General features: G+C 45.5%; 1 protein-coding gene across 1 annotated transcript in view; it reads right to left on the bottom strand.

Annotated features, from left to right (window-relative positions):
* Nucleotides 1–619: 619 nt before the first annotated feature.
* Nucleotides 620–16,033, bottom strand: part of tmem198aa (transmembrane protein 198aa) — a 29,998-nt gene continuing 14,584 nt past the window's right edge. Inside the window, exons 5-6 of the mRNA XM_029702058.1 lie at nucleotides 8,951–9,246; nucleotides 620–1,138 (exon numbers count right to left, since the gene is read on the bottom strand). Of these exons, the coding sequence (XP_029557918.1) occupies nucleotides 983–1,138; nucleotides 8,951–9,246 (452 nt within the window). The 3' untranslated portion in view covers nucleotides 620–982. The remainder of the gene's footprint in view (nucleotides 1,139–8,950; nucleotides 9,247–16,033) is intronic.

Raw genomic sequence — 16,033 nt, forward strand, 5'->3', positions numbered from 1 at the left:
AGAGAAGGGGGAGGGGAGGAGAGGAGAAGGGGGAGGGGAGGAGAGGAGAAGGGGGAGGGGAGGAGAGGAGAAGGGGGAGGGGAGGAGAGGAGAAGGGGGAGAAGAGAGGAGAGGAGAAGGGGGAGAAGAGAGGAGAAGAGAAGGGGGAGAGGAGGAGAGGAGAAGGGGGAGAGGAGGGGAGAGGAGAGGGGGGAGAGGAGAGAAATAGCAGGTGATTTGTACTCCATCTCCCCCACAAGACCAGTAAAGGCAACATCGAAGCCATAGCAGGTTTCTTTGAATAATACAGTAGATTTAAAGGTAACATCGCTTAGCCGTGTTTAAAATGAGCAGATTAAAGAGACTTAGCGCTGACTAATAATGGACCGTCGTGGGCAGTAGACACACACAGACACACAGGACAATGATCTTAGACACACAACACATCAACACTGGCCCACATATCACACAGTAGGAGAAAACGGTATTTCAACTGTAGTGACATATTTCCAGGGAAGTTGATGTCTTACGTTGGTAACGTTTTACGCTTCCTTTCACCTTTAAGACCCTATACAGGTATCGACGTACATGTTCAGGGAAATTGTAACCCTCCAAAAAAATAGATGTCTTTAATTTAATAAGAGCTGAGACGAAGGAACCACCTCAGGGTTTCTATGTTCCGCAGCCCATGTAAACCACAGACTAAAGGACGCAATGGAAGAGAGTTCAATGGAAGACATCAAAGGCCTTTCATTTCTAAGTCAGTCCAGGGTTCAAAGGTCAATCTCAGTCTGGACACTGATTTGCTTCAGGCTAAAAGAAAAGAGAAGGGGACAGGTGACATTAACCTTCCATATCCACCTCAGAATACATTAGTCCAGAGATTAACATTCAATCTGGACACTGGAGAACTTCACTGGACAAAAAAAAAGAAAAAGGACAAAACAGTACCACTCCAAACCAGTAGGAGCACTGTCACAGGATATAAAGGTTATTGTCAATGTCAAACTCGTACAGCCGGTCCATTGGGGGCAGTCAGGGGTACTTGGGATCCACAGTCGTAGTCTCGGTCAGCCATGTGGTGCCTGGCGATGGGCCTGCCGTGGTGAGGGTAATCCCGTCTGTCCACCTGTCTGTCCCGGAAACTAGCGATGTAACTCTGAGGAGGGAGGGGGAGAGAGAAGGAGAGGGTAGAGGGAGAGAGAAGGAGAGGGTAGAGGGAGAGAGAAGGAGAGGGTAGAAGGAGAGAGGAGAGGGTAGAGGGAGAGAGAAGGAGAGGGTAGAGGGAGGGAGAACGAGAGGGTAGAGGGAGAGAGAAGGAGAGGGTAGAGGGAGAGAGAAGGAGAGGGTAGAGGGAGAGAGAAGGAGAGGGTAGAGGGAGGGAGAACGAGAGGGTAGAGGAAGAGAGTGAGAGAGGATAGAAAGAAAGGGAGAAAGAGAGAGGGAAAGGGAGAGAGAGAGAGAGAGAGAACGATTACTCCAGATGTCCAGAGACAACAGACACAGACAGTGATGAAGACAGATGAAGATTACTTTGCTGTGACAATATAGGTCAAATGAAGATCCTACATCCGTATTGAGACAGACATAGACGGTGGTTGCATCCAAAATGGTACCGTATTTTCTATATAGGGCACTACTGTTGACCAGGACCCATAGTAATAAGCCACTACTGTTGACCAGGACCCATAGTAGGGCACTACTGTTGACCAGGACCCATAGTAGTGTACTACTGTTGACCAGGACCCCTAGTAGTGCACTACTGTTGACCAGGACCCATAGTAGTGCACTACTGTTGACCAGGGCCCATAGTAGTGCACTACTGTTGACCAGGACCCATAGTAGTGTACTACTGTTGACCAGGAACCATAGTAAGGCACTACTGTTGACCAGGACCCATAGTAGTGTACTACTGTTGACCAGGACCCATAGTAAGGCACTACTGTTGACCAGGACCCATAGTAGTGCACTACTGTTGACCAGGACCCATAGTAGTGCACTACTGTTGACCAGGACCCATAGTAGTGTACTACTGTTGACCAGGACACATAGTAGTGCACTACTGTTGACCAGGACCCATAGTAGTGTACTACTGTTGACCAGGACCCATAGTAGTGTACTACTGTTGACCAGGACACATAGTAGTGCACTACTGTTGACCAGGACCCATAGTAGTGCACTACTGTTGACCAGGACCCATAGTAGTGCACTACTGTTGACCAGGACCCATAGTATTGCACTACTGTTGACCAGGACACATAGTAGTGCACTACTGTTAACCAGGACCCATAGTAGTGTACTACTGTTGACCAGGACCCATAGTAGTGTACTACTGTTGACCAGGACACATAGTAGTGCACTACTGTTGACCAGGACCCATAGTAGTGCCCTACTGTTGACCAGGACCCATAGTAGTGCACTACTGTTGACCAGGACCCATAGTAGTGCACTACTGTTGACCAGGACCCATAGTAGTGCACTACTGTTGACCAGGACCCATAGTAGTGCACTACTGTTGACCAGGACACATAGTAGTGCACTACTGTTGACCAGGACCCATAGTAGTGCACTACTGTTGACCAGGACACATAGTAGTGCACTACTGTTGACCAGGACCCATAGTAGGGCACTACTGTTGACCAGGACCCATAAAAGTGCACTACTGTTGACCAGGTCCCATAGTAGTGCACTACTGTTGACCAGGACCCATAGTAGTGCACTACTGTTGACCAGGACCCATAGTAGTGCACTACTGTTGACCAGGACCCATAGTAGTGCACTACTGTTGACCAGGACCCATAGTAGTGCACTACTGTTGACCAGGACACATAGTAGTGCACTACTGTTGACCAGGACCCATAGTAGTGCACTACTGTTGACCAGGACACATAGTAGTGCACTACTGTTGACCAGGACCCATAGTAGTGCACTACTGTTGACCAGGACCCATATTAGTGCACTACTGTTGACCAGGACCCATAGTACTGCACTATATAGGGCAGGGGTTCTCAAGGAGGTACTGCAGCAACTGCTGCGGCACTGCACTGCGTCAGTGGGCTGATCTCCACAATAAAATAGTTTTTATTTTAGTTGTACATTTGGCGGGGGGGGGGGGGGGGTAATAGTGGCAGATTAAACTAATTTTGTCCAAGGGATCTGTGGGATATGTTAAGAGGGTGTAATAGAATACAATATAATATTATTCATTTTTAATATACAGTTTATGTTCTTAAACCTGGACAACATGGGCCTGGGAGGCTCACTGGGATAATGGTATCCACAATAATCCACGAATTATCAATTTTTTTTAACTCAATTTTCTTGCTTTCCCGCAAAAGTTTTTTTTCTTTCTTTTACTTAAATGCACTGTAATTTTAAAAGCCCACACCAGTAAAAATCCACTTTTTCGAGCTGAAATACCCATAATGTTGCACATCATTATCAGGCTTTTGTCACTTCTAGGTTAGACTACTGCAATGCTCTACTTTCCGGCTACCCGGATAAAGCATTAAATAAACTTCAGTTAGTGCTAAATACGGCCGCTAGAATCTTGACTAGAACCAAAAAATGTGATCATATTACTCCAGTGCTAACCTCTCTACACTGGCTTCCTGTTAAGGCAAGGGCTGATTTCAAGGTTTTACTGCTAACCTACAAAGCAGTACATGGGCTTGCTCCTACCTATCTTTCCGATTTGGTCCTGCCGTACATACCTACAAGTACGCTACGGTCACAAGATGCAGGCCTCCTAATTGTCCCTAGCATTTCTAGGGAAACAGCTGGAGGCAGGGCTTTCTCCTATAGAGCTCCATTTTTATGGAATGGTCTGCCTACCCATGTGAGAGACGCAGACTCGGTCTCAACCGATGAGTCTTTATTGAAGACTCATCTCTTCAGTAGGTCCTATGATTGAGTGTAGTCTGGCCCAGGGGTGTGAAGGTGAACGGAAAGGCACTAGGGTCAGTCTGTTATATCTGGAGTATTTTTCATGTCTTATTCGGTGTCCTGTGTGAATTTAAGTACGCTTGCTCTAATTCTCTCTCTCCTTCTCTCCTTCTCTCCTTCTCTCTCTCTCTCCCCTCTTTCTTTCTTTCTTTCTTTCTTTCTTTCTTTCTTTCTTTCTTTCTTTCTTTATCTCTCTCGGAGGACCTGAGCCCTAGGACCATGCCTCAGGACTACCTGGCATGATGACTCCTTGTTGGCCCCAGTCCACCTGGCCGTGCTGCTGCTCCAGTTTCAACTGTTCTGCCTGCGGCTATGGAACCCTGACCTGTTCACCGGACGTGCTACCTGTCCCAGACCTGTTGTTTTCAACTCTCTAGAGACAGCAGGATCGGTAGAGATACTCTGAATGATCGGCTATGAAAATCCACCTGACATTTACTCCTGAGGTGCTGACCTGTTGCACCCTCGACAACCACTGTGATTATTATTATTTTACCCTGCTGGTCATCTATGAACATTTGAACATCTTGGCCATGTTCTGTTACAATGTCCACCCGGCACAGCCAGAAGAGGACTGGCCACCCCTCATAGCCTGGTTCCTCTCTAGGTTTCTTCCTAGGTTCTGGCCTTTCTAGGGAGTTTTTCCTAGCCACCGTGCTTCTACACCTGCATTGCTTGCTGTTTGGGGTTTTTGGCTGGGTTTCTGTACAGCACTTTGTGACATCAGCTGATGTAAGAAGGGCTTTATGAATAAATTTGATTGATTGACAACAATTTAAGTCAATAAGTCATTGTTTTAGTCAAAGTACAATATACAGAGCCTTCTGAAAGTATTCACACACACCTTGACTTTTTCCACATTTTGTTGTATTACAGGCTGCATTTAAAATTCATAAATTGAGATTTTATGTCACTGATATACACACAATACCCCATAATGTCAAAGTGGAATTTTTTTAGTAGAATTACTTTTGAAATGAATAAAAAATGTAAACCTGAAATGTCTTTAGTCAATAAGTATACAACCCCATTGTTATGGAAGCCTAAATAAATTCATGTGAAAAAAATCACATAATAATTTGTATTGACACATTCCGTCTTTAAAACAGTGTTTTGACTTGATTTTTGAATGACTACCTCACCTCTGTAACCCACACATACAATTATCTGCAAGGTCCCTCAGTCGAGCAATGAGTTTATAAACACAGATTCAACCACAAAGAGCAGAGAGGTTTTTAAATCAAATCAAATCAAATCCAATCGTATTTGTCACATGCACCGAATACAACAGGTGTAGACCTTACAGTGAAATGCTTATTTACAAGCCCTTAACCAACAATGCAGATTTAAGAAAATACCTAAAAAAGTAAGAGAGAATAACAAATAATTAAAGATCAGCAGTAAAATAACAATAGCGGGGCTATATACAGGGGGTACTGGTACAGAGTCAATGTGGAGGCTATATACAGGGGGTACCGGTACAGAGTCAATGTGGAGGTTATATACAGGGGGGTACCGGTACAGAGTCAATGTGGAGGCTATATACAGGGTGTACCGGTACAGAGTCAATGTGGAGACTATATACAGGGGGTACCGGTACAGAGTCAATGTGGAGGCTATATACAGGGAGAACCGGTACAGAGTCAATGTAGAGGCTATATACAGGGGGTACCGGTACAGAGTCAATGTGGAGGCTATATACAGGTGGTACCGGTACAGAGTCAATGTGGAGGCTATATACAGGTGGTACCGGTACAGAGTCAATGTGGAGGCTATATACAGGTGGTACCGGTACAGAGTCAATGTGGAGGCTATATACAGGGGGGGTACCGGTACAGAGTCAATGTGGAGGCTATATACAGGGTATTACGGTACAGAGTCAATGTGGAGGCTATATACAGGGGTACCGGTACAGAGTCAATGTGGAGGCTATATACAGGGGGTACCGGTACAGAGTCAATGTGGAGGCTATATACAGGTGGTACCGGTACAGAGTCAATGTGGAGGCTATATACAGGTGGTACCGGTACAGAGTCAATGTGTAGGCTATATACAGGTGGTACCGGTACAGAGTCAATGTGGAGGCTATATACAGGGGGTACCGGTACAGAGTCAATGTGGAGGCTATATACAGGGTATTACGGTACAGAGTCAATGTGGAGGCTATATACAGGGGTACCGGTACAGAGTCAATGTGGAGGCTATATACAGGGGGTAACGGTACAGAGTCAATGTGGAGGCTATATACAGGTGGTACCGGTACAGAGTCAATGTGGAGGCTATATACAGGTGGTACCGGTACAGAGTCAATGTGGAGGCTATATACAGGGGATACCGGTACAGAGTCAATGTGGAGGCTATATACAGGGGGTACCGGTACAGAGTCAATGTGGAGGCTATATACAGGGGGGTACCGGTACAGAGTCAATGTGGAGGCTATATACAGGGGGTACCGGTACAGAGTCAATGTGGAGGCTATATACAGGGGGTACCGGTACAGAGTCAATGTGGAGGCTATATACAGGGGGTACCAGTACAGAGTCAATGTGGAGGCTATATACAGGGGGGTACCGGTACAGAGTCAATTATGGAGGCTATATACAGGGGGTACCGGTACAGAGTCAATGTGGAGGCTATATACAGGGGGTACCAGTACAGAGTCAAAGTGGAGGCTATATACAGGGTATTATGGTACAACCACAAAGACTAAGGAGGTTTTCAACCACAAAGACAAAGGAAGTATTCAACCACAAAGACCAGGGAGGTATTCAACCACAAAGACCAGGGAGGTATTCAACCACAAAGACCAGGGAGGTTTTCCAATACCTCTCAAAGAAGTGCACCGATTGGTAAATATATTAAAAACAGACATTGAAAATCCCTTTGAACATGGTGAAGCTATTAATTACACTTTGGATAGTTTCTCAATACACCCAGTCACTATAAAGATACAGGCATCCATCCTAACTCAGTTGCCAGAGAGGAAGGAAACCACTCAGAGATTTCACCACGAGGCCAATGGTGACTTTAAAACAGTTACAGAGTTTAATGGCTGTGATAGGATACAACTGAGCATGGACCAACAACATTGTAGTTACTCCACAATACTAACCTAATTTACAGAGTGAAAAGAAGGAAGTCTGTACAGAATACAAATATTCCAAAACATGCATCGTGCTTGCAACAAGGCACTTAAATAATACTGCAAAAATGGGTCAAAGAAATGAACTTGTTGTCCTGAATATATCATTGAGTACCACTCTTCATATTTTTAAGCATGGTGGTGGCTGCATCATGTTATGGGTATGCTTGTCATTGGCAAGGAATAGGGAGTGTTTTTTAGGATAAAAATAAACGGAATACAGCTATAAGCACGGGCAAAATTCTACAGGAAAACCTGGTTCAGTCTGTTTTCCAACAGACACTAAGAGATGAATTCACCAGCAGACTGAACCAGGTTTTCCTCTAGGATTTCACCTGTGCTTAGCTCCATCCCATTTCTTTTTATCCTGAAAAACTGCCCAGTATTTGCCGATGTCAAGCATACCCATACCATGATGCAGCCACCACCATGCTTGAAAATAAGGTGGCATTTACTGAGTGCTGTGTTGAATTTGCCCCAAACATAAGTCTTTGCATTTAGGCCAAAAAGTGTATTCCTTTGCTGTGCTTTTTTTCTGCGGTATTACTTCAGTGCCTTGTTGCATACAAGATATTCTGTATATTTGTGTTAGTCATTTAGGTCATTATTGTGGAGTCACTACAATGTTGTTGATCATCCTCAGTTTTCTATCATCATAGACATTGAGCTCTGTAGCTGTTTTAAAAACACCAATGGCCCCATGGCAACATCCCTGAGCAGTTTCATTCCTGTCCTGCAGCTCAGTTCAGAAGGACAACGGTATCTTTGATGTGTCTGGGGGGTTTAATACGTAATCCACAGCATACTTATTAACTTGACCATACTTAAAGAGATATTCAAAGCCTGATTTGTTATTGTTACCCATCTACCAATCACTGCCCTTCTTTATGAGGCTTTTGAAAAGCTTACTGGTCTTTGTAGTTGAATCTGTGCTTCAAATGTAATACTTGATGAGAGATCTTACAGATGTTGTACTGTATGTATGGGGGACAGAGGAAGGGCTAGTCATTCACACAAAGTGAGTCCATGTAACTTATTATGCGATTTGTTAAGACAAATTTGACCCCTGAACTAATGTAGGCTTGCCTAAACAAAGGGTCTGGACACTTACGCAATAACTATATTTTAGTTATACATTTTATATTTATAAAAAAAGAATAATCTTCCACTTTGACATTATGGAGTATTTTGTGTAGATTGTTGAAATAAATTCATTTTAATCCCACTTTGTAACACAATAAAATGTAAATAAATCCAAGGGGTCTGAGACACTGTAGACAGTTCCACTGCTTTGATTGGTGTAACGTTTTGATTGGTGTAACGTTTTGATTGGTGTAACATTTTGATTGGTGTAACGTTTTGATTGGTGTAACATTTTGATTGGTGTAACGTTTTGATTGGTGTAATGTTTTGATTGGTGTAACGTTTTGATTCGTCTAACGTTTTGATTGGTGTAACGTTTTGATTCGTCTAACGTTTTGATTGGTGTAACCGTTGTGTCTATCCAGATAATAAAAAGGCATCCAGAAAATAAAATTAAAGAAACAAATAGTTACATTTCATTTGTGGTGTGCATAATCATAAACAAAGTCATTGTAGCCTATCATTTTACTTCCCCAGTGATAACTATGACAACCGGCTGATTTGGTTCTGCTGTACCGCAGCCGAAGCCTGCCAGCAGCCTACCTACCAAAGGTTGCACCGTGTCCATTACAATGTAGAAAAACACATATCGGGCTATCTTTCAATAGCTTTATCTTATTCTTTCTAAGGATTTCTATGGCGGATGCCAAAACTTTGGAGATAACAATAGATGGCGAAGTCAAAGACAGTCCAGTGGGATGCAGCCCATACACACTGACAGAGAAAGAAAGAGGGTCTTACAGGAGACAGCACGTCCCCATCGAAGCGTCGAATAGGGTTTGGTTTCCTGTGGTAGGTGATAGGCTCAGGGAGGAGGGGTTTGTTGTTGGTGGTGGTGGTGGCGGTGGTGGCGGTGGTAGGAGGAGGAGGGTAGGTAGGTGGAGGAGGGCGGTGGTACTGCTGATGCTGGAGTTGCTCCGGCTGCTGATGCTGTTGTTGCTTCTGTCTCTTCTTCTTCCTCACTTCTTTCTGCATCCTCTCTTCCTTCTGGTGGATCCTCATCAACTGGACCCTCCGCTGCTGTCGACTGAGAACCACTGGAGAGAGAGCAGGAGAGAATGAGAGAAAAGAGGGGGAGGGAGAGAGAGCAGGACAGGACGAGAGAAAAGAGGGGGCGGGAGAGAGAGCAGGAGAGAATGAGAGAAAGAGGGAGAGAGAGCAGGAGAGGCCGGAAGGAAGAAGGGGAGGGAGAGAGAGCAGGAGAGAATGAGAGAAAAGAGGGAGAGAGAGCAGGAGAGGCCGGAAGGAAGAAGGGGAGGGAGAGAGAGCAGGAGAGGATGAGAGAAAAGAGGGGGAGGGAGAGAGAGCAGGAGAAGACGAGAGAAAGAGGGGGAGGGAGAGAGAGCAGGAGAGGATGAGAGAAAAGAGGGGGAGGGAGAGAGAGCAGGAGAGGACGAGAGAAAGAAGGGGAGGGAGAGAGAGCAGGAGCAGATGAGAGGAAAGAGGGGGAGGGAAATAGATAGATTGAGAGTTGAGAGGGGAGACAGAGGGAGGGGGAGAGCGCAGGAGAGGATGATAGAAAAGACGGGGAGGAAAATAGATAGAGTGAGAGTGGCGAGAGGGAGACAAAGGGAGGGAGAGAGAGACAGCAGGATAGGATAAGAGACAATGAGAAAAAAACAGGGAGAGAAAGAGAGAGAACGCGCCTGCTCCAAACATTGTCATCAAACATGCTCTCTTTCAAACAACTACACCCAGCATGGGGATTCCACAAAAATAATCCTAAAATGTTTTGACACTTTCCCCCATGCAGGCAGCAGGACTACTAATACTGTTTGTTCCCTGTTCATTATCAGCAGCAGGACTAATAATACTGTTCCCTGTTCATTATCAGCAGCAGCAGGACTAATAATACTGTTCCCTGTTCATTATCAGCAGCAGTAGCAGGACTAATAATACTGTTCCCTGTTCATTATCATCAGGACTAATAATATTGTTCCCTGTTCATTATCATCAGGTGAGATAAGGGAGGTAAAGGCAAAAAAGGCCATGGTGGCAAAGTAAATAAAGTATTGCAAGTAAAACACTGGAATGGTAGATTTGTAGTTTGAAGAAAGTTCAAAGTTCAAATATAAATAATATGGTGCAAAGGAGCAAAATAAATAAAATAAATACAGTAGGGGAAGAGGTAGTAGTTTGGGCTAAATTATAGATGGGCTATGTACAGGTGCAGTGATCTGGGAGCTGCTCTGATAGCTGGTGCTTAAAGCTAGTGAGGGAGATAAGTGTTTCCAGTTTCAGAGATTTTTATAGTTTGTTCCAGTCATTGGCAGCAGAGAACTGGAAGGAGAGACGACCAAAGGAAGAGTTGGCTTTAGGGGTGACCAGAGAGATATACCTGCTGGAGCGCGTGCTACAGGTGGGTGCTGCTATGGTGACCAGTGAGCGGAGATAAGGGGGGACTTTACCTAGCAGGGTCTTGTAGAGCCAATGTGTTTGGCGACGATTATGTTGCGAAGGCCAGCCAACGAGAGCGTACAGGTCGCAGTGGTGGGTAGTATATGGGGCTTTGGTGACAAAACGGATGGCACTGTGATAGACTGCATCCAGCTTGTTGAGTAGGGTATTGGAGGCTGTTTTGTAAATTACATCGCCGAAGTCGAGGATTGGTAGGATGGTCAGTTTTACGAGGGTATGTTTGGCAGCATGAGTGAAGGATGCATTGTTGCGAAATAGGAAGCTTATTCTAGATTTAACTTTGGATTGGAGATGATTGATGTGAGTCTGGAAGGAGAGTTTACAGTCTAACCAGACACCTAGGTATTTGTAGTTGTCCACAAATTCTAAGTTAGAACCGTCCAGAGAAGTGATGCTGGACAGGCGGGCAGGTGCAGGCAGCGATCGATTGAAGAGCATGCATTTAGTTTTACTTGTGTTTAGGAGCAGTTGGAGACCACGGAAGGAGAGTTGAATGGCATTGAAGCTCGTCTGGAGGGTTGTTAACACAGTGTCCAAAGAAGGGCCAGAAGTATACAGAATGGTGTCGTCTGTGTAGAGGTGGATCAGAGATTCACCAGCAGCAAGAGCGACATCATTGATGTATACAGAGAAAAGAGTTGGCCCAAGAATTGAACCCTGTGGTACCCCCATAGAGACTGCCAGAGGTCCGGACAGCAGGCCCTCCGATTTGACACACTGAACTCTGTCAGAGAAGTAGTTGGTGAACCAGGCGACGCAATCGTTTGAGAAACCAAGGCTACTGAGTCTGCCGATGAGGATGTGGTGATTAACAGAGTCAAAAGCTTTGGCCAGGTCAATGAATACGGCAGCACAGTATTGTTTCTTATCGATGCGGTTACGATGTCGTTTAGGACCTTGAGCGTGGCTGAGGTGCATCCATGACCAGCTCTGAAACCAGATTGCATAGCGGAGAGGGTGCGGTGGGATTCGAAATGGTCGGTAATCTGTTTGTTGACTTGGCTTTCGAAGACCTTAGAAAGGCAGGGTAGGATGGATATAGGTCTGTAGCAATTTGGGTCGAGAGTGTCACCTCCTTTGAAGAGGGGGATGACAGCAGCTGCTTTCCAATCTATGGGAATCTCAGACGACACAAAAGAGAGGTTGAACAGGCTAGTAATAGGGGTTGCAATAATTTCGGCAGATCATTTTAGAAAGAAAGGGTCCAGATTGTCAAGCCCAGCTGATAATAATAATACTAATAATAATGTTAATACTAATTAATAATAATAATAATACTAATAATACTGTTCCCTGTTCATTATCAGCAGGACTAATAATACTGTTCCCTGTTCATTATCAGTATTATCAGCAGGACTAATAATACTGTTCCCTGTTCATTATCAGCAGGACTAATAATACTGTTCCCTGTTCATGGTCAGTATCATCAGCAGGACTAATAATACTGTTCCCTGTTCATTATCAGTATTATCAGCAGGACTAATAATACTGTTCCCTGTTCATTATCAGCAGGACTAATAATACTGTTCCCTGTTCATTATCAGCAGCAGGACTAATAATACTGTTCCCTGTTCATTATCAGCAGGACTAATAATACTGTTCCCTGTTCATTATCAGTATTATCAGCAGGACTAATAATACTGTTCCCTGTTCATTATCTTCAGCAGCAGGACTAATACTACTGTTCCCTGTTCATTATCAGCAGCAGGACTAATAATACTGTTCCCTGTTCATTATCAGTATTATCAGCAGGACTAATAATACTGTTCCCTGTTCATTATCAGTATTATCAGCAGGACTAATAATACTGTTCCCTGTTCATTATCAGCAGGACTAATAATACTGTTCCCTGTTCATGGTCAGTATCATCAGCAGGACTAATAATACTGTTCCCTGTTCATTATCAGCAGGACTAATAATTCTGTTCCCTGTTCATTATCATCAGGACTAATAATACTGTTCCCTGTTCATTATCAGCAGTAGCAGGACTAATAATACTGTTCCCTGTTCATTGTCAGTATCATCAACAGGACTACTAATACTGTTCCCTGTTCATTAGCAGCAGCAGGACTACTAATACTGTTCCCTGTTCATTATCAGCAGGACTAATAATACTGTTCCCTGTTCATTATCAGCAGGACTAATAATACTGTTCCCTGTTCATTATCAGCAGGACTAATAATACTGTTCCCTGTTCATTATCATCAGGACTAATAATACTGTTCCCTGTTCATTATCAGTATTATCAGCAGGACTAATAATACTGTTCCCTGTTCATTACCAGCAGGACTAATAATACTGTTCCCTGTTCATTATCAGCAGGACTAATAATACTGTTCCCTGTTCATTATCAGCAGGACTAATAATACTCTTCCCTGTTCATTATCAGCAGCAGGACTAATAATACTGTTCCCTGTTCATTATCAGCAGTAGCAGGACTAATAATACTGTTCCCTGTTCATTATCAGCAGGACTAATAATACTGTTCCCTGTTCATTATCAGCAGGAATAATAATACTGTTCCCTGTTCTTTATCAGCAGGACTAATAATACTGTTCCCTGTTCTTTATCAGCAGGACTAATAATACTGTTCCCTGTTCATTATCAGTATTATCAGCAGGACTAATAATACTGTTCCCTGTTCATTATCATCAGGACTAATAATACTGTTCCCTGTTCATTATCAGCAGCAGGACTAATAATACTGTTCCCTGTTCATTATCAGCAGTAGCAGGACTAATAATACTGTTCCCTGTTCATTATCAGCAGGACTAATAATACTGTTCCCTGTTCATTATCAGTAGCAGGACTACTAATACTTTTCCCTGTTCATTATCATCAGGACTAATAATACTGTTCCCTGTTCATTAGCAGCAGGACTAATAATACTGTTTCTTGTTCATATGTTCATATTCTTAGTCATTCCTTTACACTTGTATAAGGTAGTTGTGAAATTGTTAGATTACTTGTTAGATACTACTGCATGGTCGGAACTAGAAGCACATGCATTTCGCTAAACTCGCATTAACATCTGCTAACCATGTGTATGTGACAAATAAAGTTTGATCAGATTTAATAATACTGTTCCCTGTTCATTACCAGCAGCAGTAGCAGGATAATTTGTGTCATACATGGGGATCTCTCTTTTTATGTGTGCCTAGACAGCATCTGTCAGAGAGGTAGAGGCAACATCTGTCAGCGTCTCCACTTAATGGATTTCTTGCCCTTCCTCGCCCATCTCTCTGCATCTCGTTGCTTCTCTCTGCCCCCACCCTCTCTCTGCCCCCTCATCAATTCTTACCCTCCTCGCTGCCCCCCATCCACTCCCTGCCCCTTCCTGTCCTCCTCGCTGGCCCCTACCTTCTCTCTGCCCTCCACCCTCTCTCTGCCCCCTACCTTCTCTCTGCCCTCCACCCTCTCCCTGCCCCCCCACCTCTCTCTGCCCCCTCACCACCTCTTATCCTCATCACTGCCCCTCCATCCACTCCCTGCCCCTCTCCTTCATCACTGCCCCCCATCCTCACCCTGCCCCCCACCCTCTCTCTGCCCCCTCTCCCTCATCACTGCCCCCCCATCCTCACCCTGCCCCCTCCTGTCCTCCTCGCTGACCCCATCCTCACCCTGCCCCCTCCTGTCCTCCTCGCTGCCCCCCAACCTCACCCTGCCCCCTCCTGTCCTCCTCGCTGGCCCCCATCCTCACCCTGCCCCTTCCTGTCCTCCTCGCTGCCCCCCATCCTCACCCTGCCCCCTCCTGTCCTCCTCGCTGGCCCCCATCCTCACCCTGCCCCTTCCTGTCCTCCTCGCTGCCCCCCATCCTCACCCTGCCCCCTCCTGTCCTCCTCGCTGCCCCTACCTTCTCTCTGCCCTCCACCCTCTCTCTGCCCCCACCCTCTCTCTGCCCCCCCATCCTCACCCTGCCCCTTCCTGTCCTCCTCGCTGCCCCCCATCCTCACCCTGCCCCCTCCTGTCCTCCTCGCTGACCCCATCCTCACCCTGCCCCCTCCTGTCCACCTTGATGCCCCTACCTTCTCTCTGCCCCCCACCTTCTCCCTGCCCCCTCTTACCCTCATCACTGCCACCCCATCCTCACCCTGCCCCTTATTGTCCTCCTCGCTGCCCCCTACCCTCTCTCTGCCCCCTCGCCTCCTCTTGTCCTCCACCCTGCCTCCCGTCAACCTCTCCCTGCCCCCACTCACCCTCACACCTCTCTCTTACCCCCCTTCTTCCTATCGCCTGACACCCTTCAAAGCCCAGTAATCAAAAACTTTTAACCCAGGGAGACCAGGGGTAGAAGGGGGGGGGAACCAGGCTGGTACTGTGACAACCACCAGATCAGAACCACGCCACCACCTCCTCCAAAGCTTCTTTTCCTCCCTTTTGCTTTTGATCACAAGGCATCACATTTTCACAGCTTTATCACATTAGATGTGTGATGTCTTGTTATATGGTAAAAAAATAACTCTGGTTCTCTGAAACCGCTGATTCTGTGGTGGTATATAGCCTACCTCCTACCACACTACAAGCCGGTTAGAACCTGATGAAAGGGATACTTCTAAAATGTTAAACATCATATTCACCTCCAGCACCATCACCTCCAGCACCACCCCCCCAACATCAACATACACTATGTGACCAAAAGTATGTGGACACATGCAAGTCAAACATCTCATTCCCCCCCAAAATTCATTAATATGGAGCTGGTCCCCCCCTTTGCTGCTATAACAGCCTCCACTCTTCTGGGAAGGCTTTCCACTAGATGTTGGAACATTGCTGCAGGGGACATGCTTCCATTCAGCAACTAGAGCATTAGTGAGGTCAGGCACTGATATTTGGAGATTAAGCCTGGCTCGCAGTTGGCATTCCAATTCATCCCAAATTTCTGTATGGACCTCGCTTTGTACACGGGGGCATTGTCATGCTGAAACATGAAAAGGCCTTCCTCAAACTGTTGCCACAAATTTGGAAGCACAGAATCATCTAGAATGTCATTGTATGCTGTAGCGTTCAGATTTCCCTTTACTGGAAATGAAAAACCATGAAAAACAGCCCCAGAAAATTATTCTTCCACCAAACTTTACAGTTGGCACTATGCATTTGGGCAGGTAGCGTTATCCTGGCATCTGCTAAACCCAGATTCGTCCATCAGATTGCTAGATAGTGAAGTGTGATCTATCACTCCAGAGAACGCGTTTCCACTGCTCCAGAGTCCAATGGCGGCAAGCTTTACACCACTCCAGCCAATGCTTGGCATTGAGCATGGTGATCTTAGGCTTGTGTGCGGCTGCTCGGCCATGGAAACCCATTTCATGAAGCTCCTGACCAACAGTTCTAGTGCTGACGTTGCTTCCAGAGGCAGTTTGGAACTCGGTAGTGAGTGTTGCGAACGAGGACAGACGATTTTTATGC

This window comes from Salmo trutta, chromosome 20 (assembly GCF_901001165.1).
Source record: "Salmo trutta chromosome 20, fSalTru1.1, whole genome shotgun sequence".
NCBI classification, from domain to species: domain Eukaryota; kingdom Metazoa; phylum Chordata; class Actinopteri; order Salmoniformes; family Salmonidae; genus Salmo; species Salmo trutta.